Below are 25926 nucleotides of genomic sequence, written 5' to 3'. Positions count from 1 at the left end.
TCTGTAATGTCGAGCAGAGTCAGCTTGAGAGGCCTCCTCATACAATGGAACACAGTGGGGCTCATTTATTAACGCAGCGCAGCGCTAAAAAGAGCGCAGTGGCCTGACATTTGCCCAGCGCATGCGAGTATTTAATAATGTAGCGCACGATACCTTAACAGTGCGATTTGTGCGCTAATGTAGACACAGACAGGTGCGACGTGTGAAACTGCGTATCAGCTGTCGCAGTGCTTATAATAAATTGTGCGCACAGGAAGATACCGCAAAGGTAAGGATTAGTTGTGCTCATGTATGAATGCGCTGCTTTAATTAGTTGCGTCACATATTGCGCATATTGCGTTCACTTAGACGCATCTGCATTTGTTTCTGTGCTAATATTTGTTTGGTTGCAAAGGTGTTTAGCCTACCTGATACCCTTAAAGGAACCTTGGTCAATATAAACATGTTGTGTGGAAGGCATAGTTAATATGCACTTTACAGGGGTTGTTCATCTTTGAGTAAACTTTGAGTTAACAAACATCCCCACCAACAGCAGCATTATTGTATTTGCCAGAACCCAGTTTAGCAGTGTGGCTCTGCACATATATATAAAATTCTCTTTTAAGCAACATGAAACGCAAAAATGTGAATATACTAGCGCAGCTGGGCAGGAATGCGCATTTTGAAGAGCGTTACTATTACGCCACGAAGAGGCAGTCGTAAAAATTGTGGTGCTGTTGCCCGGGTGTAGTTTTACACATATACAGACGCAAATCTGCGACGGCCGCAGTGCAAGCGCATTGTAGCCACGCCCACAGCCACGCCCCTAACAACCACGGCATCGTTTGCGACATAAATGCCCAATCTTTTGCGCAATGCGCATAAACAAAACCATCGCAAAAGCTCTGTGTTATGCGCAATATCACGCAAATATATTAGCGATCACGCTCGTGATGGCGCAGACAATCTTTTGCGTCCACTTATGCGCTGCTTTAATAAATGAGCCCCAATGACAACTTCCTTGAAATTCTCCGAAATATGACACGCAGATTAAAAGATTTTCACGTTATTATATAAAAACCTCATTTTCAAAATGTCGGAAAGCATAGTAATTGGAATCTATATCTAGATCAGAATGACAAGTTCCGTGGTGCATATGGAGTTGGTCACTGACCAATAAAATGATGATTTATGTATTTAATTAGTGAAGCTTTAGTAAAAATAGGTCATATAGCAGTCACATTACTTTCTTATCATAGTCCATTTTGGTCAGAAAAGTAATTTAGCCGTGAATTAGCCTTTTCAACTCTGGTACACAGCCACCCCAGACCCATTAAAGGGAAACTGTCGTGACTACCATCACACAACCAGAATGTAGGGGGTTATTTATTATAGTCCAATGCCAAAACTCAAAAATGTCTAGTTTTTTTTTTACTATAAAATCCAAATTTTGAAAATCAAATTTTGTATGATTTTTTCAAGTTTTTTTCCCCACACTGGAATTATTCAGGAAAATGTATTGGGAAATAATCTGTGCAGATTTGGTTGGATTATATTTCAGAAAATAATGAGATAAATTCAGATTTTGATAAATAACCCCCATAGTGTATGTTAAACCATTTCATTTTCAAAAGTATTTTTTTTGTTATTGAGATGTCAATGGCTTTTTACTTTGCTTCATAAACCAAAACCATTTTCCTGCTGAAACAACCCAGCCATGCTGTTTGTCAGTAGCGCATTGACAACATGCTGAAATCAGCTAATAAGAGCAGACAAAATCTGTCAGTGACTCACATGGTAGGTTGAACATCTAAACAACTGTACCACTGTAGTCCTAAAGACCATAGAAGGGAAGTACTGTACCTGCAATTGGACAGCCAATATTTTTTTCTAAGAAAATACATTTTTTTTTTTTTTTGTTTAGCTTGAGTTAGTTTGGTCCGGTTTCTTTTTCCCATGACTGAAAGAAATCCATATATTTAATATGCATACGCAATATACTAATCCAGACCCTTTGTGCATATCACCCTGCTGCCCAGCTCTTTTTCATTGTGCCTACATTAACTCCATGTGGCTAAGAAGCCGCACCTTAATGACATTTTTTCTGTGGGTATTTGCTATATATTTTGTAACAGGGGCCTTGTTTATATGAATATTACCTTTGTATAACATGTGCATGATTCAGATGCAAGATATTAACGTTTGTGCGTCTGATTCTCCCCTGTACTAACAGGGATTTGTTTTGCCAGTGCATAACTAAACAGAGGATCATCGAAGGTGGTTGCTTAGGCACTGTATGCCTGGAGAAAACAAAAAGGGCTATGGCATGTAGGCCGTTGTGATTGGCATAGGGCAATAATCAAAATGCCTGCTTGGAGTCACACCTTCCTGATTATGTTAGCGGGTAACACCACCTTTGGCTGATAGCACACTGAGTGGACCCTTCACCGGTGGATAATCATTCGTGACTGCCTGATAACTGTCCCACCCGTGGCTTGTCCTTGCACACACACACAGATTTCGTTCAGATTTTCCGTCTGAGATCCTGCCAGTTTGCTCATGGACAGTCAGTTGCCATTAAAGTAAATGGAAGGTGCTGAGTATATTATAAGGCGGTCGTGAGAATTGCTCTGCCAAGGGAAAAACATTGGCTTGGGTTCCATTCCATCTTAAGAGACTGGGTGGTTAAATATATTCAGGTAAATAGATACCCTGTGTCAATGAGGAGAAGAGGTAAGGGCTACAATAGATTTCATATTGTTGGTTACGTAGATGATAATCATAATGTGGAAATTAGGCAAATTGTTATATAGAATCACATAGGGCTAGAGCAGTGATCCCCAACCCGTGGATCGTGAGTAACATGTTGCTCACCAACCCCTTGGATGTTGCTTCCAGTGGCCTCAAAGCAGGTGCTTATTTTTGAATTCCTGGCTTGGAGCCAAGTTCTGGTTGTATAAAAAAACAGGTGTACTGCCAAACAGAACCTCCTGTAGGCTGCAGGTGCAAATGGCCAATCACAGCCCTTTGACATCTCCAGGAACTTTTTTCATGCTTGTGTTCCTCCCCAACACTTTTTACATTTGAATTAGGCTTACGCGTAATAAGGTTGGGGACCCCTGCGCTAGAGGGTTGAGGCAATGATATGTCGACCTGGTACATGCGGCTGCTAAGCTAATGAAAAACCTGCACCAGAGACATGAATGTTAAGGGTTATATGAAAGAAATCGCATGCCAAAGGTTTTTTTTTATTATCTTATATATTATGGAGCAAACAGAACTGTAACTTTGCACGGCCCATTTCTGGGCTAAAGATAAAGAGGCAGCACGTTTCTTCTCTGGTGTTTATTCCTCCTGTTTTCATGATACAAACTGAATTTCTATATCACGCAGAAGCGAAGCGTTGCAAGCAGTAGGTGAACTTGGTGTGCGTTGATATAGAAACTGTATGATGATAGAAAGATGGGGGGCTGTATATCGCCTCTATCGTATGTAGCATCAACATGGTTCTGAGTGAGAACATGAAATTATCATTTTAGAGGCAGTTTTAAATGCTTGTGGCTCCTATTTTTTTTCCTTGGGTTGACTTTGTAGTTATAGCAGTCTATGGGAAAAGTTTGCTACTAACTTGGGCAGGAAGCTACAGCGCCAGTGCAAAAGGTAAAAAAACCTTACATAGATCTACAAAATATTTTATATAAATATATATATATGTGTATATAGTAATATATAAGGATTTTAGATGCTACCAAAGAGTTCCTAAATTATATAATGACACAACTCCTTGGTGACTTCTAGAAGCCCATTTATCAAAGGTAGAATTTCATGTTCATGTGAGTTTTTTTAACTCTAATATACTCACAACTCGACTGGGAGATTATTTAAGAAACAATTTTTTATTGCTAATATTCGATCGAATGGTTGCGACCCGAAAATTCGAATCATATTTGATTTGTTTTCTCCCGAAAAAAAACCTTAACATCTCCAAATAGCGGACTTTTGCCATCAACTTATACATGAACATCGTTAGGTTTTAGGTGGTGAATATTAGAATTGGGACTGCTTCCATGGTCGATTTCTAATAAATCTTACATTTGAACAAGGGAATTAAAATTCGAATGAGTGAATTTTTAAACTCGAAAATTCTAATTTGAATTGACTATTCGACCCTTGATAAATCTGCCCCCTAATGTCTTCATATTTTACATCCAGGGCTACTTTATTTTATATTATACAAAGCCGATATCACTAAACATCACTAATAATATATATATTACAGGTTAATCATGGCTTCATATATATATATATATATATATATATATATATATATATGATGCATAGCATGATAGGAGGAAAAATCTCTTATATAACACGCTTAGCAATAAGACGTTATTGTAGACATGGAATCAGAAAAGGGCAACGTCTGGTTTATTTTGCTTGTGTAGTAGCTTTGCTGGGAAAGGGTTCCTCTATCTACAGATGCACCAAATAACAATACAAACCCCCATTTTTTTGGTGTCATCATGACTGGCAATCAGAATCAGAAAATGCAAGGCCCCAAACAATTTGCTTAGAATAATAAACATTCTGACGGGATTATGAGGTGCATGCACCTTTGGAATTGCTTGTATGGCTTCCAGGATACCTGGCAACTGCTGCTGAGCTGTTGGATGGAGATCAGAGGCATTGGTTAAATTCATTGAGCAAGTTAAGGGTATTCTATATTTTAATTTTGCATTGTTGTTGCAAGTCTCACTTTACTCTACAATCGTTTTAGCAATCTAGTAGTTAATGAATTGTTTGCATCTTATCCTTGTTGAAACTGTACCTATAGCTGAGCTCACGTCAGGGGGTGCAGCCCAGCTGCAGTTGTTTGCTCAGGGACTTGGCTCTGTTGGGGGGGAAGGGGTTCTGCTTTTTTGACGTTTTGAATTCGTGAAAATCTTTAAAAAAAATTAAAAAAAACACAGGAAGTGACCTTCCTGGCTTTCGGCATCTACTCGTACAAGTGGTTGCGTTTGCTTTCAATATTTTATTTTTGTCTTTGAAATTCACTATAATGAATAAAATGCACACTTGTTAATCTGTTTTAAAGATTTCTGGACTCACCGAAGGAAAAATAAATGAATATATATATATATAAAATAAAGTTCTATTTGGAAATCTTGTAAAAGTGGCTTTCTTGGTGGGGTTGGGGTCTGAGGCAATATAAAAGGAGCTGACAAAGGAAACGCAATGCGATTGAACCACGTTTAGGATAAAGGCAATAAAACCAAGAATGATATATAAATAGTAATATTTTATTACAATGGTCATAAACATTAAACTGAAAATGGCTGGTTATTAGAGAAGAGTTCAAGTGATTTGAGGAAAAAGTGCCCGTTGAGATACATTGTGCTGAAAATGCTATAAAATATTTCATAGCTTTTCTGTATAAAAGCTTTGTTATATTAAATTTCTTTGGCGTTGCTTAGATTAAGTGTAGTTGCAAGTCCTCCTTGGCATAATGGGCTTTCATCACCATGGCCCCTCTAGACTGACCAGCATCTCTCTGGTTGCAAGAACCTGTCCAGCTAGAGATTATGGGAGTTTTATTCCATAAAAGCAATAATGAAAGGAACATTAAGCTCCTTAACTATCAAAGAGTAATGACCTGTTAGTGACATCACCCTGTACAAAGGATATACCTCTCTCATAGTAGTATACACCTTGATCATAGAGATTAGAATTCAAAGTTTTTGTGATATACTTCTTTCCAGAGATGGAAGGAGTTGGGTGTAGAATAAAATTACAAAGGATAACTTAAATATCAAAAATACACGATTAAAAAACAAAAAAAGCAGCAGCATTTTGTTTATTTTCTAAAGGCGGAAAGCGGAAATATAAACTCTCCCAATGAAGTTCAAGTCCCTTGATTTGGAGACCAGCCTTCTGTTGTTGAGCTACGCTGCCGTTGGCTACTGGGAGCTGCAGTTCTACAACACAAAGACAGACCAAGGGTGGGAAGTCCACATATACAGTATGGACTGTTTGCAGGAAATGTAAAAAAGGCTGCAAAGGATCTCTGCAGATTTCATTGTCTTCTTATTAAAGGTTTGGTTCAGGCCTGATGTTTACAGACTGGCCAACACTAATACCAGTAAGGCCTCATGCTGGTCCAGTTCCTTTCAGTCGGAGGGAAATTGGTTCAAACCAGGACGGTTGTATAAGGCCTGAAGGGTGGTGTAGCAGCAAGGGGTAACTACATGAATATGTTGGGGGCCCTAAAATGTATTTGCTATGGGGCCCAGTAACATCTAGTTATGCCACTGCATAGCAGGCTAAAATCAGAAGGATATTGCTCATGTTCGCTGTGCATGTTGTGTCTGATATAATAGCATGTTAATAACGCTAAACTGAAATGACTGCACTCAACTTAGCCTTACTCTTGTTTAGATAGCACCAATGGGGAGAGCTGTCTAGCTTCAGTACACATTGCAGCATATAGTGAGCTGAAATCTTTATGGTACTTGAATCACCCGCTAACCCAATATTAACGCATGTCCTGACTAACTGCACATGTTTAAAGAGGTAGCATCAAGTTAAATGCGGTATCCAGAATCCTGCCCAATGATGGCCAGTTCTGAGGCTCAGCCTCACTCCAGCAGATGGATCCAAGTCAAACATGCAAACTAGGGGGTCTTTAGGGTCCAATAACTAAACCAGTAATATACAGTATTTTCTAAACAGTATTGTCAGGGTGCAGACACAAGCCCCTAATCTGTGGGAAGACTAACATATTGAATAAACAGTCACAATACTAAGACTGAATTTTCTGGAATATATTAACTATAATGCAGAATAAATATTTTAAGGTCAGTTTCTATAATTGGGGGGAGTTCTTTTTAACTAAGACCGTACATTTGCAAACGTTACGCTAAAAACTTGCGGAAATGGAGGCAATATCCAGATCTTTTGCAAATTGATCGAAAGTAATGATGCCATCATGGTAACTATTTTCCCCCTCCATTTATCCCCACATTTAGCTTGATGCATTCCTAGGGCTTGTTGCCCTAGTTATATAGAAGTTACCCCCTTTTAAATGGCTGTGCTACCCCACTAGGAAGGACTAGAGCGGCAAGATCGGCAGCAGGCTTTGCTGTAATACCAGTGGCTGCACAGATTCACTTTGATTGCCAGAGCGCAGTTAGTCCCAACCTGGTCTTGACAGCTGTCATCTGTGTGAAAGAGAAGAGGCCTTTATTAGTAAGTGGACCCCCTGTAGAACACTGAAATTATCTGAAGGACAAACTGTCATCTAACCCCTCTTAAATAATGTTTTACAAGATACGTATTTAGATTATTCTGCATTTGTCTTCTCTGAGGTTTGCTCTTGGAACTGAACCATGTGCATGCTATAGATAGAGGGGCTGCACCCTCATCAATGTTTCTAGCAGTTTCTTAAGCGCATTATTGAGACTATAAGTAAACATACCTGGTGGATCTGTGGGACACGGCTGCAAGTCACAGGTTTGTTTCCCCACTGGCTTCACAAGAGGATCACAGCCTCGCACAATGTCTGTCCCCTGGTAGCACTTGACATCTCGCATCCTAACCCCCACGCCGCAAGTCTTGCTACACTGTGAGAATAGGGCAGGTGTTATTTAAATGGCAGCGTGGAGGCTGCTTTGCATGGGTGCACTGACGCAATGAGGACATTTATATTCAGTGATAGGGCTACTGCACATTTGGTTTGGTGCAGCTGTGACATTTTAAGGCCCAGTCTGGGCAATACTTTTTTTTTAGGGTTTTAGTTCTCCTTTAATTACACAAAAAAATCTACGAGAAAATAGAGCCTCTTATTTTGTGTTTTTAGCTTTTAGTCATCAGCAGCCAATCACAAAGACAAAAAAAAGAGTTGCAGCAAGCAGCTTATCCCAACACAAGTCAAGCACTGTTTAGATGTTGGCAGCTAAAGGCTCCCAGTTGGTGCTCTGCGCAAGCTCTGCAGATGCTGCTGTTGTGCCTGGCAGGTTTAGCCCAAATCTAAGCATCTGTCAGCAGCCATAAAGTAACGTGCCTACTTAATCCCTAGCTCTGAGCTAGAATCATGTAATACAAATGTTGTGATGCCGCCTACCTCTGACCAAGGGGTGGTGTACCACTTGAAACATGGCCTCTCAAAGCAGGTGCTTTCTTCAGCAGGTTTCTTAGTAGGATCACAGTCACTGGGGCTGCGGGTTTTCACTTTGCCATTAGCCACTTCTAGGCAGAGGACAATACGTTGTTTTGCTCCCCGACCGCAAGTTGTATTGCACTGGTGGGTGGTGGAGAAGAGAATTATATGGCTTGAGTAAACATCTGTATAGCACAGGTATTAAAGGGATACTAAGCTGGTACAGATATGCTGCCAGTAGTAGTAGGACTCACTGACAGAGAATGGAAACAGAAAAAGGACCAGGGCAAAATTATGCCCTTAAGACTGAAGCGGATTCATTTTTATGAAGAAAGGGTTGTCACTTATGAGTCTTCGATACTAGGAGAAACTCACAAACCATCTGCTAACATTTCAGCAGAATGTAGGGAGAAAAGTCCAGACAAAGGGTAAGTGCCGAAAACCTTCTTGCAAAGAAAAGGTTAGAGATATGATGGGAAAATCAGGAAAGGGATTGTTTTGGTTCTACACTTGATCCAGTTGACTGTCAACTGAGTGAAAACGAAATCATCAGCCAGTATCTTACCAGGAGAGGGCAATATGACTCCTGGAACTATACTACAGTTTTCTATAAAGGAGAGTAAGGGTCTGAGATCTAGAACTGTGTACAAGCTGACAGCATCTTAGTGCACCAGTCAGTGAAGGCACCCAGTGTGAAAGTGAGAAACTCTGTCTTAGGAGTGGGTCATCACATCCAGAGCTGGAGCTACATCATGATAAATGTGCTTGATTATATCTACCTGCCATTAGAAGTGGAAGATAACACTGCATCTGGCACTAGCTACAGTGAGTTGATGTCAGTATGCACCAGTTCATCTATTGGGCACAGGGTAGGGATTATGTAGAGGTTTTTTGGAGCATTTGAGATGTATAGGAAAGCATTGTTACAATTTAATCTGTGGCAGAGTTTAATACAGATGGTTTTGATTTCCTCTATATCAATGGAGAAGACCAACACTACGTTTGGCTGTATTGGACACATCCTTCTTTTCCCAATAAAAAGAACAGTTGGAAATAACATTTCCTATATGTAGAATGATGTATCCAGGGATGCTGTTTCTTACCCTTTCCCAGTCCTGGCTCACCCACTGAGAAGGGCAGTTTTTATCCCCACAGGGGTGAATGGCTAACGGCTTTGTGTCCGGATTGCACTGGGATTCTGGTACAACTCTCCCATCGCTTGTCTTGCAATACACATGTCTGATCATCTTTCCTTGTCCGCAACTTCCGCTGCACTGCAATGACATGGAAGAGAGGGCTTAGACATTAAGCAACTTTGCCTGCACTAGGTTTTCCCCCTAACATTGATCTAAGAATCTCAACTGAGGCAAATCTGAATCAGGCTGTGACTAATCACAATGACATGGCCGTTCCTTCCAACCCTCCATTCCAAGCTCTGTGGTCTAACCAACAGTATGACACAAGCAAGTGTCCGTTCCAAATCTATTTTCTACCTCTATTGGTGCTCATCAATTACCACTAAAAATAGGCAGTCGTCATGGAAACTGTTGCCTGGCAATTCCCTGTTAGTTCCCCTAGAACAGCTTTAGTAGTTTGCGCTTGAACATAATTGGATTATTTGTAGATTGTGAAATCTTTTAATGGGCCGACATCATTTTACCAGAAGGAATAGATTCTCCAGAGGGAGCACACAGCGTCTGCAAATAAAATATTTCCAACAGCAGAAAAGCAGGGGGAAAAAACTCCTAGTTGCTGAATTTGTTGTATTTGTTAAATTTATATAATCTACTCGGTATTCAGAAAACAGTGGGTAAATTAAAATTTGATGGAAGCAGTTTATTTCTCATGAAATTATTAATTTCCCTATAAATCAACTTCCGTGATTTCAAACACTGAACATTTGCCATTCGGTTATCCAGTTTCTCTTCCCAATTCAACCTATTATCATTCCTGAATTTGATCCCCCAGGTTTCAACCTGCAAAAGGACCACGGGTAAACCTTTCAGCTTAAGGCTGGTTTTATCATCCAAACTGAAAGAGCCTCCAACTTAACATAGCTGACAAAAGAACTAGAGGCCTCTAAATAACTTCTGATGGAGGCAGCTATCCCATCATGCACATACAGCAACAACTGCGAGACTGTAACGCATACAGACACCCTCTACTTAAAAAAAAAAATGGGTATAGAGCAAACACATACAAAATAGTTTTCAGGGGACAGCCTTATCTTACACATGCAGATTAAAGCTGCCGATATTGGTCCTTTAGACTAAAAGTGGCCATACACAGGCATACTTTTATCGTTCTGCAATGAATGATCGTATCGTTAACCGATTATTTTACCATACAATATGCCATCCACGTAGAATGATTATATGAACAAATATAATCGTATTGTTTGCTTCGTGTACAGACTAACGTTGTTCAACAAATGAGGAGTGGTGCTAGTATTGTGTCACTGTCTGTAGTATATAATCAGTTTCTCCTTCCCTGCTTCATGCAGACATATGGATTTATGTCTTGCTATGACATAATAAACTTCTTTCACATATGAGGAGATAGGGTGATATTCCTGCACCAATTTATTTCTTCACATAGTTCATATAGTTACAAATGAAGCTTTCAGCAAAGAATGTTTGGTCCTTCCGTATATGTTCGTTGTTCTGTATATGTTTGTTGACTTGTGCTACAATCCTGAAATGCGCAAAGAGGGATTTTACTCCCTAACAACCCCTATCGACTAACAATTTTAAACTCATCTGATCAATTTTGCGAACGATAATGTTGAGACGATCGTTTGTCCGACGATCGTTCGTACACCATCAACCATCCGATAGGTTATCGATATTATCGGAAAGTTCTGGAATCGGTCATTTGTAAGTAACAAATCTGCCCGTGTATGGTCACCTTAATTTGGCAGTTTATCTGCCCGTGTGTGGGAGCTTCCGTCAGGTCTCCCCAATCAATATCTACCAAAAAACCTCCCTGATATCGATCAGGGAGGTCTGATTTTTCCTGCGATCGAGGTCTGCATCGGCTAGTTGATGTGGTCCTACGACCCGTCGCTGCCCATTCTCTTTGTTGTAATCCGATCATTCGGTTTAACGGATCATTCAGATTAGCCCAATATCACCCTGCCGTTAGTGGGCAGATCGGGTTATGATCTGCTTGTTTGGCGGCCTCGCTAAACGAGCGGATCTTATAGTGTATCGCCAAGCGAGCAGACCCTATAGTGTATGGCCACCTTTACCCCCATTCTAAATAACTGCTTTGTCACCATTTAATCAGTGGGAAGCTCTTTGCCCCATCATACAAGATCTTCAACCAACTAACAAATTGGCCCTTGACTGGCTGCCCTCAATCATGTATGTTTTGTAAAGATTTACTATTGCCTAGGGCAGGGATCCCCAACCTTTTGACCCCATGAGCAACATTCAGAAGTAAAAGCAGTTGGGGAGCAACACTAGCATGAAAAATGTTCCTGGGGTGCCAAATAAGGGCTGTGATTGGCCATTTACTAGCCCCTATGAGGATTGTAAGCCTACATTGAGACTCTGTTTGGCAGTGCACCTGGTTTTTATACAACCAAAACTTGCCTCCAAGCCTGGAATTCAAAAATAAACAACTGCTTTGAGGACACTGAGAGCAACATCCAAGGGGTTGGAGAGCAACATGTTGCTCACGAGCTACTGGTTGGGGATCACTGGCCTAGGGTATCCTCAAAAAGACATAAGTGGTACTTTACACCTAGCACTAATCAGTACTCACAGGTCCCCAGTCAGACACAGTCCACTGGCGATCACACGGGGGGCCGGTGCAGTTCTTTTCTGATGGGAGTTTGTTATTTATGTCGCATAACTTCTCGTCTTCGGAGCAGCGAACGTCTCTTGTAACTATGCTCCGTTCCCCACATTTCGCTGTGCACTGTCAAGAGAGAAAGGGGATACATTAGATTAGACTGTCAAGAGAGAAAGGGGATACATTAGATTAGGAATGAAACTCTACTGCCAGTATCAAATGGAAATAAAAAGTGCTGCTCAAGAATAGCAACTGAGACCAGGAATGCTTGTTTTGCTCCTGAGTATAAAGGAATTACTGCTGCTTGTGTATTTTTTTGTAGACTATACCAATTTAATACTCACGAATCATTTAATTTATCAAGATGGAATAATTAGGTCAAATGTTGCCCCCCAATGTGGGCAGTTAGTTTCCCAGCACTAAGGAGACCACTATATAGTGAATGAGATGCAGTGTTGTATTAGAGCCACCATGCACCTCCAGTCTGCAATGCCTACTTGTTTCATCTATGCACAGCTTGTATCCAGGGCAGAAGAGCGCTGATCAAGTGTCCACTGCCAAGACATCTGGTTTAAGGTGTGATTGAATGTTATTTATTTATTTATTTTCCTGCTGTATGTCTATAAAATGTCCTTTAATGTGTCAGACAAACACATTTTATAGTTGTGCTCATAAAAGAATTATGTGGAAAAGAAAGCCTGCATAAAGGCACAAATGGCTGTTGTTCCAAGAGAGCTGATACGGCTTTGTGGGCCAGGGCCTGGCTACTGCTATGGTTGCCACCTTTTCCAGAAAAAAATTACCTATATATTTATCTTTTTTCCCTATTAATAACATTGGGATCAACCATTATTTTTACCGGCTAGGCCGGCAACCCTAGCTACTGCTCATCTCACTTTATTGCTTTCTAAAGGTTGCCATACCTTTTCCATTCGTACGACCATTGGTCATATGAAATATCTTTCTTCACTCTACTAACGTTATGAGCTGAATCATCACATATGCAGGTAAAAACCAAGAAAAAATCTTTAGCTCTATCTGATGATTTAGCATTATGATTGAAATTTTTCAATCCTGCCCGATCGACTGAAATCCCAGGCCTTGTTTCCCACCACGCATTTTCTATTGTAGTAGAGTTATTTTGCCAGAAGTCTAGCAATTATGGTGCAGGCCTAGCTTCCATGTGGTTGTAACACCCCCACCCTATACATGGTGTTCCCATGACTTAAAAATAGGTGTTGATTGGGCACTCTCTCTCTCTCTTAAAAGCTGCAAGTGGGGGGGGGGGAGAATTAAGCCTGTAGAACAAATGCTGTGGTCTAGGTAATCTCCCTCTCTAAAAAGCTAATGGTGGGGTAGGACTAATCCCTCTGAGCGAAACCAATGCCTAGGTCAGGAGACACTTATCCCAAGAAATACTACCATGCAGGGAGGTGCAGCCTTTGAAAACGAAATAGTTAGGGACCACTATATGGGGTTTACCTTGACGTGGTATGGTGGCTTACCAGTTTTATGATCATGACTTTGTAACTAAAAACCCCTGTTTTTTTTAAATACATGCACTTGCATAGATACTAGATTACTTATGAGACAGGGGACCAGGGAATGTGCATTTTTCATTGTCATTAGCACATTGTATTTAAATATATTTTTATTTAGCCTTGGAGTGCTCCCACAACCCCCCCTTTTTTGCATAGTGCTAAACTGAGACATGTAGTAAAATAAGTGTAACACAGCTATGATGATTTTGGACAGTAGATTCTACCAGCTGATTTAACTCAATTCCTTTTACAGTCAGTCTAGTAGCGACCCTTCAACCTTGACTAAATCTTTTTGGTCATGTGGAGTCCTTGGATCAGGGATAGACCGCCTGCCCAGCTCAGGGTGCCACTGAGAGACAAGCATGTGACCGGTGCTTTATTCTAATACTTCTGTGCTTTTCAGATCGTTCTGAATGGGGCTGTTTAATACTCTGCCAACTGGCGCTGAGAAACAGACAGAGAAGCAAATCAGATTAGTTCAGTTGGCAATTGTGCCCACACTGCCCAGTAGCAGGAAGAATGGATAAAAGGCCTCTCTCCCACAGAGAGGAGCAGCTGTACCTTAAGCAAATCAAACAGGAGAAATACCTTGGAAAAAATGCTTTGTCCACAGAGCCAAATCATCATCATTAGGCAAAAATAGCTGCTATTAAAGGGTATACAGTAACTAGAGTTTTGATCTCTTTTCCAAGCAGAAACTGAAAAGACCACGTAGGTAGAACACATTGTGAAATGAATAACATGAGGAGTGGAGAAAAGCAATTGCAGTAAACTAATAGCTCTGCTCTTCCTGTGACTCAGTAATTCGGTAAGTGACCTGCCGGGGATTTTCAGCCAGCGCCGGCTCTTTCAGGTGGTTTATGTTGCAGGTAATAGGAGACTGGCCATTTAAGGGACAACTTCAACAAATGCAAATGTACATGTAGCCTTAATGCCAGATTATTCTGTGACCATATAAAGACAAAAGGATGAGTTATACAGGGAACTTTTAGTATCACTCATGTATTATAAGGGATAATGTGCCCCCTACTGTAAATGATAAGGATATTAGAAGTCACTGAAGGTTTGTCCTGTGACCATATGCTTCTTTACAACAGCATTAATATAATGCTGTAATATTACAATTAATACTAGGCACAAGGCTGCAGGCTGAGTTATACGGGGAACTCTGAGTATCACTCATGTATTATAAGGGATAATGTACCCCCTACTGTAAATGATAAGGATATTAGAAGTCACTGAGGGGTTCTGTGACCATATAAAGGCACAAGGCTGCAGGCTGAGTTATACAGGGAACTCTGAGTATCACTCATGTATTATAAGGGATAATGTACCCCCTACTGTAAATGATAAGGATATTAGAAGTCACTGAGGGGTTCTGTGACCATATAAAGGCACAAGGCTGCAGGCTGAGTTATACAGGGAACTCTGAGTATCACTCATGTATTATAAGGGATAATGTACCCCCTACTGTAAATTATATGGATATTAGAAGTCACTGAGGGGTTCTGTGACCATATAAAGGCACAAGGCTACAGGCTGAGTTATACAGGGAACTCTGAGTGTCACTCATGTATTATAAGGGATAATGTATCTCTACTGTAAATGATAAGGATATTAGAAGTCACTGAGGGGTTCTGTGACCATATAAAGGCACAAGGCTACAGGCTGAGTTATACAGGGAACTCTGAGTGTCACTCATGTATTATAAGGGATAATGTATCTCTACTGTAAATGATAAGGATATTAGAAGTCACTGAAGGGTCCTATGACCATATAAAGGCACAAAACTGAAGGCATTGTTAAATATAAGGATATTAGCGTTCTATGACCATATAAGGTAAAAGGCCTTATGGCGGTAACTTCTAAAATCCTAACATTTTACAACAGGGCACACATTATTTTTTATAATATGCACGTTTTTGTGAGTCATGTGAAAAATTACATTGATAATATAGCTTATGACGTTGCTAAGCACCATTTATAATGATACATTTTATGAGGTATTACTGTCTCTTTTGTATGATAAACAGACAAAGTATAGTAGCACATGTGGCTGATGAGGAACAGCATGTATTTTAATTGGAAAAGTAGAGTGTTAGTATGAGCCAGAGGGCAAGAGGATTTCTACATTACACATATTGTGTGGCACCAGGTTGGTTACCTCAGACCATTCTGACATTTCCCACTGGGGCCCACAAGCGGGGTTCCTGCATATCTTCTTCTCGTCTGGCCTAGTGATATCAGCAGCCTCACATAAGTCATTGTATATGGAACTGTCGAAACCCGGAGAGATCATTTTCCAGCATCTGACAATGCGAAACTGGTAACCCTCCCCGCAGGTTCTTGAACACTCGCTCCAGCTGCTTGTCTCCCACCTACAACAATCCAGACCAGCACCAGTTAGAAACATGTGGAAGGGAATTTCTGAGGTTATTATTATTATTATTAACATGTATTTATATGGAGCCAACATTTTTCCAGGTTGTTAAATTCATTGTTGTATATCTAGTATGGGTTCTGTTACTACTGTGTAGTAAATCAGCGCTGATCAGAGCAGGACAGAGACCCGCAGCCCCATTATCTCTATATTAAGCTGGCCAGAGATGCAAAGATCCGATCGTACGAATCCTCGATTCGTATGATTTTTGGACCATGTGTGGAGAGTCCCGTCATTTTTCGTCCCACGGAGATCGGTTGATCGGCCAGGTTAAAAGATTTCTGTCGGCTGCCGATAATTTCTCTGCATGTATTGCCGATTGGACGATTTTCAGTCACCAGCTTTGTCGGACATAACTTTGATCTGTTCTTTTAATTTGATCTGAATGGGTAGTGGCAGGTCGGGAGATGGGGAAGTCCGATCATTCGAGGATTTGAACAATCGGATCTATGCATCTATGGCCAGCATAGTTGCCTTTCAACAGGAAAGCAGTAATATTGGAGGTACAAAGCTGAACTAGCCGTGCAAAAAAAATCAGCATTTCCATTTCAGGATACTCTGACAAGCATGAAATGACTCAGTATATTCCCACAAGAAGTCTTAAAAATGCAAAACATGATATTTTTGGCCACTTTTGGCTGGAAGTTGTGCAATGGACGGCAGCATGCATGAGAATGTTTACTGGCCAGCCTACCTTGGCTGGCATTCCCGTCCTGCACAGAACTCGTGCACTGGCTCAGGACGGGTCACAGAGTCACAGTGGGAATCGTCCACTTCCACACCATCGTATCGCACACACATGGCGTAGCTTGACATGACTCCTGTTGGAAGGGGCAATGAAGAGGGTTAAATGCACCGGCACATTTGAACTGTTCTTCTTTGGTCGGGAATACATAGGAGGCAAAAGAGGACGTATCACTCTGATAAAAGAACCCATTCCCCATGTAAGTACAACAGAAGCCATGTAAATAGATGTATATATATGTGTGTTTATGTAAAAGTCATATGTGCTGAATGGTTTTACCCTTTATGCCAGCTAATTGGGTTTCTGCAGAACAATAGATGGCACAGAGAGGAAGGTATGGGGACAGATAGTGGAAGATGCCCTACGTCACTGCAAGAGAATAGGGATGATAATCACTAGTAGGTAGGAAAGCAGTCAGACTATGAAGGTGGATGTGTCCTTTCAGTCATTCATCTTGGAGAGTAGAAAAGAAGATGCAGAGCAGCTGCCATGCATGACAATGTTGTGTCTTGGTCCTGGTAAAGCACTATATTGTGTATAACATTGGCTGATTTATTACTGACGGGATATATTTGGGACAGGGCAATGATATCCATTTCTGGAGCCCCTTGCTTTGTAACTGCATAGATATACATATCTTATACTCAGGGCTGAATAAGTAAACAAAAAGTCAAATAAGGAAATGACCCGATGGAATTATGGCAAAGCTCAATGCCAATGGATGGAAATGATTTGTTTTGCCTTTCATACAAGTCATCAGGGCACGTTACCATCAGTGCCTATTTTTTTGGGGTACAGGTATGGTACCTGTTATCCAGAATGCTCTGGACCTGGGGTTTTCCTGATAACCAATCTTTCCATAATTTGGATCTTCATACCTTAATTCTACTGGAAAATCCTGTAAAAATGAAATAAACCCAATAGGCTGGTTTTGCTTCCAATAAGGATTAATTATATCTTAGTTGGGATCAAGTACAAAGTACTGTTTTATTATTACAGAGAAAAATTAAATCATTTTTAAAAATGTGGAATATTTGGATAAAATGGAGTCTACGGGAGATGGCCATTCTGTAATTCAGAGCTTTCTGGATAACAGGTTTCCGGATAACGGATCCCGTACCTGTATTGTGAATGTGTTGTTGAGGGCAGACAGGCAGTAGGTGTTGCCTAAATGACTTTTATGCATCGCATAGCCTGGTAATCCTAGAGGACCAAGTGTGTGTGCGGAAAGGAAACTAATATGGAACAGAGGATGCAGCACCTTCCCCACTGGAATGACTTAAGATCATTCAGTTGTTAGAAAAGCCTGAATGATTCTTAAAGATTAGGCGGTGGGAACTTTAGAACCAGAACATTTTGAGCCTGTTATGGAACACACAAGTGTTACCGTGGTTGATGTTACCATTAGACAAAGCAGCGGTTTCCATAATACTTTGCCATTGTTTTTTTTTTTTAAAATGTAAATGTTTGTTCTAGTGGAGAGCTCCTTGCCAAGTTACAGTTCCACATCTGTGAGCTGCTGCTTAGCAGGAAAAGGGTTAAACCGAGCTGTGAATTTGCAGTAAGAAGCAGCCTTTTAGGTTTACAGAAGGCCCTTGTCTGAACGCACAGTCTGTGCCCTTCTATTGAATTTGCCAGAGTAAATATTATTTAGCCCATCTTGCCACTTGTCACGGATGCCAAGAGGCTGTGTGCGGGTCAGATAGCTTATTTATACATCGTCTGCCAGTCGTAATGAGCAGGAGGATCCTGGGGAGTCCGGAGGAATAGGGGCCGCCAAGCAGGACAGGTGAACACGGCTGGGCTTTGTATGCGGAGGAGTAGCACAAGCTTCAATGAAAATGCACAATATTAAGCTGACAGATACCCTGAATGTATAAGTGTTTCACTCCCTATTCCCAAACAGCATTCAGTTTGTACTTAGCACCCTTTGTACTTGCTTCCTCTGTAGTTACGCCCCTGGATGTAGCTCTGTCTGCCCAGGTTAGATATGTACTCAGAAGAAATACTCAAGTGGCACTCCAAAGTTGAAAGCAAAGTGTCTTATTTATGCCAAAAAAACAGACAACGTTTCAGGCATAACCAGCCCTTTGTCAAGGTTTTTTGGCACAAATAAATCAACTTCGGATTTCGCTTGAATATTTCTTCTGAGTACATATCTAACCTGGGCAGACAGGGCTACAGTCAGGGGCGTACAGTAACTACAGAGGAAGCAGATACTGCGGCTGCAAGAGGGCCCAGGAGGTATAGGGGCCCCATAACGCCCTAATTAATGAGCAATTTCAACATACAGTATATTGCTAAAAATGGACAACCTCTGGATATGTTGGGGACCCTAAAATTAATCTGCTGTGGGGCCTATGTCTGCATCATTCAGTGGGGCAGATTTACTAAAGGGCGAAGTGACTAACATTAGCGAAAATTCGCAAGTGTGACGTCATTTCGTTACTTCACCGATTTTCTAACGGGCGCAGGCCTAACTTCACTAGCGAAGGCGATACACTCCAGCGGTAATTTGCTCCCTTATGCCTGGAGAAGTTGCGCTCTGGCGAAGGGATGTAACTACTCAAATTCATTAAGATGCGGATTTTACTGAACGTTACCTCTTGCACTAGACTTTCCTTCCTCAGACCAGGCGAAGTGCAATAGAGTAGATAGGAGTTCCTCAAAAAATAGTTGAAAATATGTCCCTAAAAAACGCTGGCGACTTTTCATTTTTCTGCAAAAGATCGGAAATTTTTTCTGGGCTACCCGGCTTCCCCCCTACATTTCCTAACATATGGCACATAAACTATACGCTGGGCTCATGTGTAGGGCAATATAACAACTCTATTTTATTGTATTAAGGTTTCCCTGGCTTGTGTAGTGGAATGTATTGGCTGCAACATATATGTCCATTGTATTTTAACTTCCCGCCGTATGCAAATTAGTCAATGCTAGCTCTATTTCGCCAGTGTTCGGTGCCCTGGACGCAACTTCAGATTTTAGTGAATTATCATTGTCCTGGCGAATTTACACCTGGCGAAGTGTTGCGATGTGAGGAAAGCGGACACTAGCGCAAATTTGGCGCCTAGGGAATCTCCCCCAGTGTGTGCTTAAGGCAAAGGTAACAGCTAGTTGCGCCACTGGCTACAGCTGGCACCCAACACTACAAAAATCATTATGTGTTAGTGCAGCACTACTCTGTTTGTGATTATATTCTTAGCACGCTTTGTATTTACCAGTAACAAGGGTTTCTATAAAGCCTTCTGCATGGCATCATGAATACAAGTTCAAGAAAACCTTACATTTATCTGAGGATGTGCTTCTTTAAAAAAATTAAAGGATGCATAACCAATCCAGACTATGGGGCAAATTCACCTGCGAAGGCTTTGCCACATTTCACTCCAATTCGTCAGGCACTAATTGGCTACCACTACACTTATTTCAATGAAATGGGAAGTTTCTTCTCGGCAGCCGAACACTGGTGAAGTTTCACTAGCGTAAATTTATCAGTGCGAGCATTTTCTAGCGAAGGTCAATTTGAAAAGGGCAGGTACATATAGGTCATATATAGATCATACAGTATATATGTCTTTATTAGAGATGTTGGTGCAAATGCTTGAAGTGGCCACTTATTAAAAATGTTCAAGGAAGCAAAATAAAGACAAAAGAGATTTATTACTGCCCTAGTTATGAAAACAAATGTGGTATGCCCCTCAAATGGTTTAAAAAAAAATGTTAAAACAAAAATTTTTAATAGTCACAACTTTGAAATACTATCCCGCTTTAAAATATGAAAAAAATGCCAGCATTTTTAGAACTTTTATGACTTTCCGGCATACAGGATATGATGACATAAGAGTGAGGAAGATGTAGCTTCATCTTATCAGTTTGCCAGGTCTAACTGGCGAAGGAAACTCTGGCAAAAGAGGTATCATAATGGAAAATTCACACTACAGTGAATTTGTGGAGTAACGATCGTTCACCTGAGCGAAAATGTGCCTGGCGAAAGTGGAACTTTGTTAGCGATGTACACTTTCGCTTGCAAATTGTTCTCTACGCCTGTTAGTAAATTGGCGATGTCCCTGGGGATTGAATTTCTGACAATTTTTCGCTAGCGACGGCCACTTCGCCTTTTACTATGTGTTTCTCCCATAGTTTATGTCCAACACCCCAACATTGCAACACTGCGTATTTCTCTTGATACAAGAATTAATCGGTGCATAAACATGGTGCCCACCAAAGGCCCTTGCAATTTGTGATCTACTGAGACCCAGCCTAATTGTGTTTCTTGAGGAAGGAGAGATGCAAACACTTCATTCCAATCATTCCAGCAAATCACTGCTTTGTATCCCACGTAACCTCCTTCCATGGAAGTGCATAGCAGATCTTTACAAACCTTACAGATTGCTGTAAAACTTTTCTTCCCTTTAATTTGCATGGGGTTATGACACTTTCAACTGCTCAAAACAAAGGTTCTGTGTGCTGCTGAAATATTTGATATATAGTCATCAAACCCCCCCCCCGACAAATGGATCAGTGAGCAGTCGGTCTACCAGCCTTTATAACTAATTCCTTTCATTTTCTTTATTGATTTTGCTGTTCATCGTTGAACACTTTCCAATTCGCTAATGTATATTTAAAAACAAAAAATGGACAGCAAAAACTGTATTTAGGTTTGAAGGTGAAATCTTTGGGAGGTACAATTATACTTGATGAATGTGAATCATGTTTATATTTCACTCTCTTCCAGAAACACAGGCTGACCCTGAAAACTGCTGTATATTAAATATACTAGGGATAGAACACATTCAGGTTCTGCTTTGGAACTTTGTGGCCTGATTTATATTTAGCCAACAAAATCCAAACCTTTTCTTGTACTTTAGTAGACCAGACACTGTGTGATAAATGTGAGTTTAAGGGGGTGTTATAGAAGTCTTCATATCTTTGAAATTATGCTGGTCATACTTGGGAAAATCTGCTCGTTTGATGACTGCATATTGCCCAAGGTGCTGCCCATTTGGGCTGATCTGACTGTTTGATGCCCAGTTCATTGACTCTAACTTCATTTGCTTTTACCATCCCAGTGAATGTCTAAAATGGCCCCAGTCAGATAATGATTGTTTTGGACCCAAATAGCAATTTGGTCAGATATTAACAGCAAATGTCAGCAGCTTTATCACCATTGTCCTGTTTCTCTAACCAATGGCAGTAGCCTTAATTTTACTGGAAGAACTCTATGGGGCAGAAATCCCATCCATAGGGACATCTCAATTTACTAACAGGTGTAGAGGACAATTTGCTAGCTCATGTCTAGGGCATTAGAGGATCTCTTTTGTCTTTATTTTGCTTCCTTGGACATTTGCAATAATAAGTGGACACTTCAAGCATTTGCACCATCTCTAATACAGACGTACATAGGTACATACGTACCCACCCTATTCAAACTGACCTAAGCGTAAGAGTACTAATGAAGTTTTGTTAGGCAGAAACGAGCATTAGTGAAAGTTTGCTATGGAAGGCTTGCTCTGATGAATTAACGCTAGCAAAACTTCACCAGCATTCGGCTGCGGAGACGCAACTTCGCATTTTATTGAAGTGGCGTGAAGTGTGGCGAAGCCTTCACATTCTAAAATTCTCCTTTTAGTGAATTTGCCCCTATGTTCCGTAAGGGCATTGATCCCCAACCAGTGGTTCCTGAGCAACACCATGGATGTTGCTTCCAGTGGCCTGAAAGCAGGTGCTTATTTTTTAATTCCAAATTCCAGGCTCGGAGAAAAGTTTTGGTTGCATAAAACCAGATGTACTGTAGGCTGCCAGTCCACATAGTGGCTACTAATAGCCAATTGCAGCCCATATTTGGCACCCCAGGGATTTTTTTCATGCTTATGTTGCTCTCCAAATTTTTTTTTTAAATTGAATGTGGCTCATGGATAAAAAAGGTTGGGGACCCCTGTGTAAGCGTAATGTCACTCCAAAAGCCCCCGCCCCAGAACATACCTGTGGTACATGTGGCGCTGCATGGCTCATGAGAGGACAGTTTCCAGCGGTACATATCAGCGGCACTCATCCCCTGCACTTTTCGCAGTAATTTCAATCTATTTCTACAGACAAAAAAAAAAGAGAGATAATGCCAGTGGAAGGTTATGCCAATATTGCACTTATCTGCTTCCTGCTTAGATATGGGTATTGCTTGTTCATAAATTTACATACACACGAATATAAATATCAACTGATTCACAGAGTGGTGTTCTTGATGGACTTGTATTAAAGGCTACTTTTGGCTGTTTTGGATTTTAAAACATACCTGTTCTGATCCCCAAGTAGAATCCCCAGCCCGGTTAGAAGCAGAGCTTCCACTGTCTAGAAATAGAGAGAATGGGATAAAAATACCCAATGTAGAAACAGTTCAGAATATAACAAAAGAGTTTTGTTGAGTGTGTTATTTACTTGTCAAGGACTCAATCACACAGGCTTCAGAGCATCTCTAGACTCCCGGCATACACTTGAGAGTTCACCCGTGACCGAGGTGGCACTACCCAAAGCAGCCACCCCCCGTGACTCCAAAGTGATGATTAGAAGTAGAGATGGTCTTTAAATGGACAGTGTCTCTTTCCACACCAGGCTCTATAGGCTTTATAATATATATAAATGGTCGTTAAGTGTTTTTTAGTAAACAAAGGGGGTGGGTAATGTTTAGAGACACATATCCCACATTCTGATTGGGGGGAGAAGCAGGTGTACAACAATAAATGCATGCAGAGGTCAAATACAGGTGTACACTGGTTGAGCCAGAGATGAGGGTGTAAACTGCAACTCTATGATATTCCTTTACTGACCAAAGAAGCATTATTTCTGTGCTCACAAGTAATTTGTGCTTTGCAACTACTGTCTTACAAGCAATTGTGTTCTACCAGACTGTCCTAAGACAACCGCTGTCGACACTTTCAACTACGGAAGCACTTCATCATGATCCCAAAGTGATCCCAAATTCTTGCTTAAAAATAAAGAAGGGTGTACAATGGTACCCAATTTTAATTAAACAGAACCATCACAGTCAACATCTATTGGTTATTGTCAGGTTCAGCTGGGCCAGTGGGACACCTGGAAAAAACCCAGTGGGCCCGTGGCTCTTGTGGGCTCCATCGACCAAGATCCGCACCCTGCGCTGCTTCTTCCTGCTGCGGCCTCCCTTCTTTGGTTCCAGTCACAGAAAAAACTGCAGTCCTGGTGGGCCCTGGCCCCCCCAGTCCGAGCCTGGTTATTGTGGTCAGTTAGTTAATGTGTCTCTTAGATGGCTGTGGTCAGTGACCCCCCCCCCCCAAGAAAGAGGATTGCAAGAGGCAGAGTAGGAACCGTAATAATTTGAAAAAAGCATACAAAATAAATAATGAAGATCAACTCAAATGGTGCTTAGAGGTGCTCCTTGTAGCTGGCTACAAATTGTTCGTCTGTAACAGCAGGACCTACAGGTCAGGCAGGGTCTGGTTGGCAGGTCTTCAGCAGACTGCCAGCCCAACTGTACCCAAGATCCTCCCCAACCGTAATGCCAATAACCCCTACCCAACCCTCTCTGATATGCCACAACCAACTCAATCATGGCTACCACTTTTATTTATGGACAAGCACCCACTCTGGTGACATCGGAGATGGCGGGAGCAGGTATGTGGCAGTGGTAACAGTATGGTCATCTCAGATATGACACAAACTCCATTTGCTTTTTGGTAAACCCTAGTAATTCATGGGTGTGTGAACTCAGGGGCACTGCGCCATTGAGGCAAGTTGAAAAACCCCACTGGCTACCAGGGGAGGCAGAAAGCCACTCCAGGTAACTTTAAGAATTACATTTTCTGGTTATCAAAGCATCATGGATTATCATGGACCCCTTGGAAATGAAGGCAAATGAGTATTATTTTCTGATATTCACTCCTAAAATTGAATGTTAATGTCTAGTTCCCAGACTGTTCTTTCTTCAGTAAAATAGAGATAACACATAGATGGTTTATTTAGAATGCACACCTTGAACTTCAATCATTGGCGCTGATGGGTAAATGCAACAACCACCCTCAGCTAAACTACTCAAATTTGTGTCTAATGCAGCAGAGCTGTCCTTATTTCTAAGCAGCAGAAGCTCACTTGTAACCTGGCTAGTTAGTACTGTTTCAGCATGAATGTTAGATGCATTAATATATTTAATGTTCGGTTTAAACAAGGCTCAGTATGATCAGGAGTTGGACAGGAGTCCAGTGGTGAAATCATTCCCTCGCTTTAGCAACATGTCAGGCCGCTACTAAAATTAAGAAGAAATAAAAAGTGAATTCCCACATTATCCCACTGTCCCGATGGGCTTTGCAGAAAAGGAAAAAGGCTCATCATATAGTTACCTTTCAGTAATGTAAAACTATTAAACAGGGCCAAGCAGCGCAAATGCCATTATGCAGCTCTAATTCTGTCAGGACAAAGTCATTTCCGTGGACTGGGATCCTAGGAAACCATTATAGTTGTTAAACATAGTCACAGTGGACTCTAACAAAACTCTCAAGTGGAAATAAATAAATGATACCTTTAATGGCAGACAGAAGAGGAGCACACTGCAAGCATTAGGTTAAAGGGTAAGTAACAGATACAGGTGCTCATTATTTGGTGTAACAGCCTGTTCCCTCGTCCTTGTTCTTCGGGATTACATTCAAATGTAAAAGGAGTTGGGGAGGTGCTCATTATTTGGTGTAACAGCCTGTTCCCTGTTCCCTCGTCCTTGTTTTTCGGGATTACATTCAAATGTAAAAGGAGTTGGGGAGCAACACAAGCATGCGTAACAATCCCAACGGTGCCAAATAAGGCATGCGATTGACCATTTGGAAGCCCATTTATGGACTACCAGCCTGTTTGGCAGTACACCTGGCTTTTATGCACAAAAACTTGCTTCCAAGCATAGAATTCAAAAATAAGCACCTGCCACTGGGAGCACCATCCAAGGGGTTGGGGTGTAACATGTTGCTCGGGAGCCACTAGTGGGGATCACTGGTCTAACCCAACATAATAAGTTACACTGTTCTGCCTCCCCTGTGCTCCAAATTCCAAATATCATGATTATACAATTGTGTGGCCCTCATAAGATCATAATGAAGGCCAAGGGAGGGTCATGAAGGTCACGAGAGGACCGCATTAAAGCACCAATGACTAGATTTTCTAACTTGCTAATACACAAGCTACTGGAAATAGCTGACCTGTGTGAATTGGAATAATAATCTTCTGGCAGAGGCTAAGGGAGGCTGCAAACGGGACA

At 41.2% G+C, this 25926-nt stretch overlaps 1 protein-coding gene across 1 annotated transcript in view; it reads right to left on the bottom strand.

Annotated features, from left to right (window-relative positions):
* Positions 1-5258: 5258 nt before the first annotated feature.
* Positions 5259-25926, bottom strand: part of LOC108699897 (ADAMTS-like protein 2) — a 38602-nt gene continuing 17934 nt past the window's right edge. The window contains exons 13-20 of the mRNA XM_041574835.1: positions 22641-22744; positions 16608-16734; positions 15638-15851; positions 11903-12058; positions 9238-9408; positions 8099-8275; positions 7454-7598; positions 5259-7196 (exon numbers count right to left, since the gene is read on the bottom strand). Coding sequence (XP_041430769.1) covers positions 7078-7196; positions 7454-7598; positions 8099-8275; positions 9238-9408; positions 11903-12058; positions 15638-15851; positions 16608-16734; positions 22641-22744 — 1213 coding nt within the window. The 3' untranslated portion in view covers positions 5259-7077. The remainder of the gene's footprint in view (positions 7197-7453; positions 7599-8098; positions 8276-9237; positions 9409-11902; positions 12059-15637; positions 15852-16607; positions 16735-22640; positions 22745-25926) is intronic.

Source organism: Xenopus laevis, chromosome 8S (genome assembly GCF_017654675.1).
Source record: "Xenopus laevis strain J_2021 chromosome 8S, Xenopus_laevis_v10.1, whole genome shotgun sequence".
In the NCBI taxonomy this organism is placed as follows: domain Eukaryota; kingdom Metazoa; phylum Chordata; class Amphibia; order Anura; family Pipidae; genus Xenopus; species Xenopus laevis.
The sequence above is the reverse complement of the archived record's forward strand: the minus strand, read 5'-3'. Positions and strand labels throughout refer to the sequence as shown.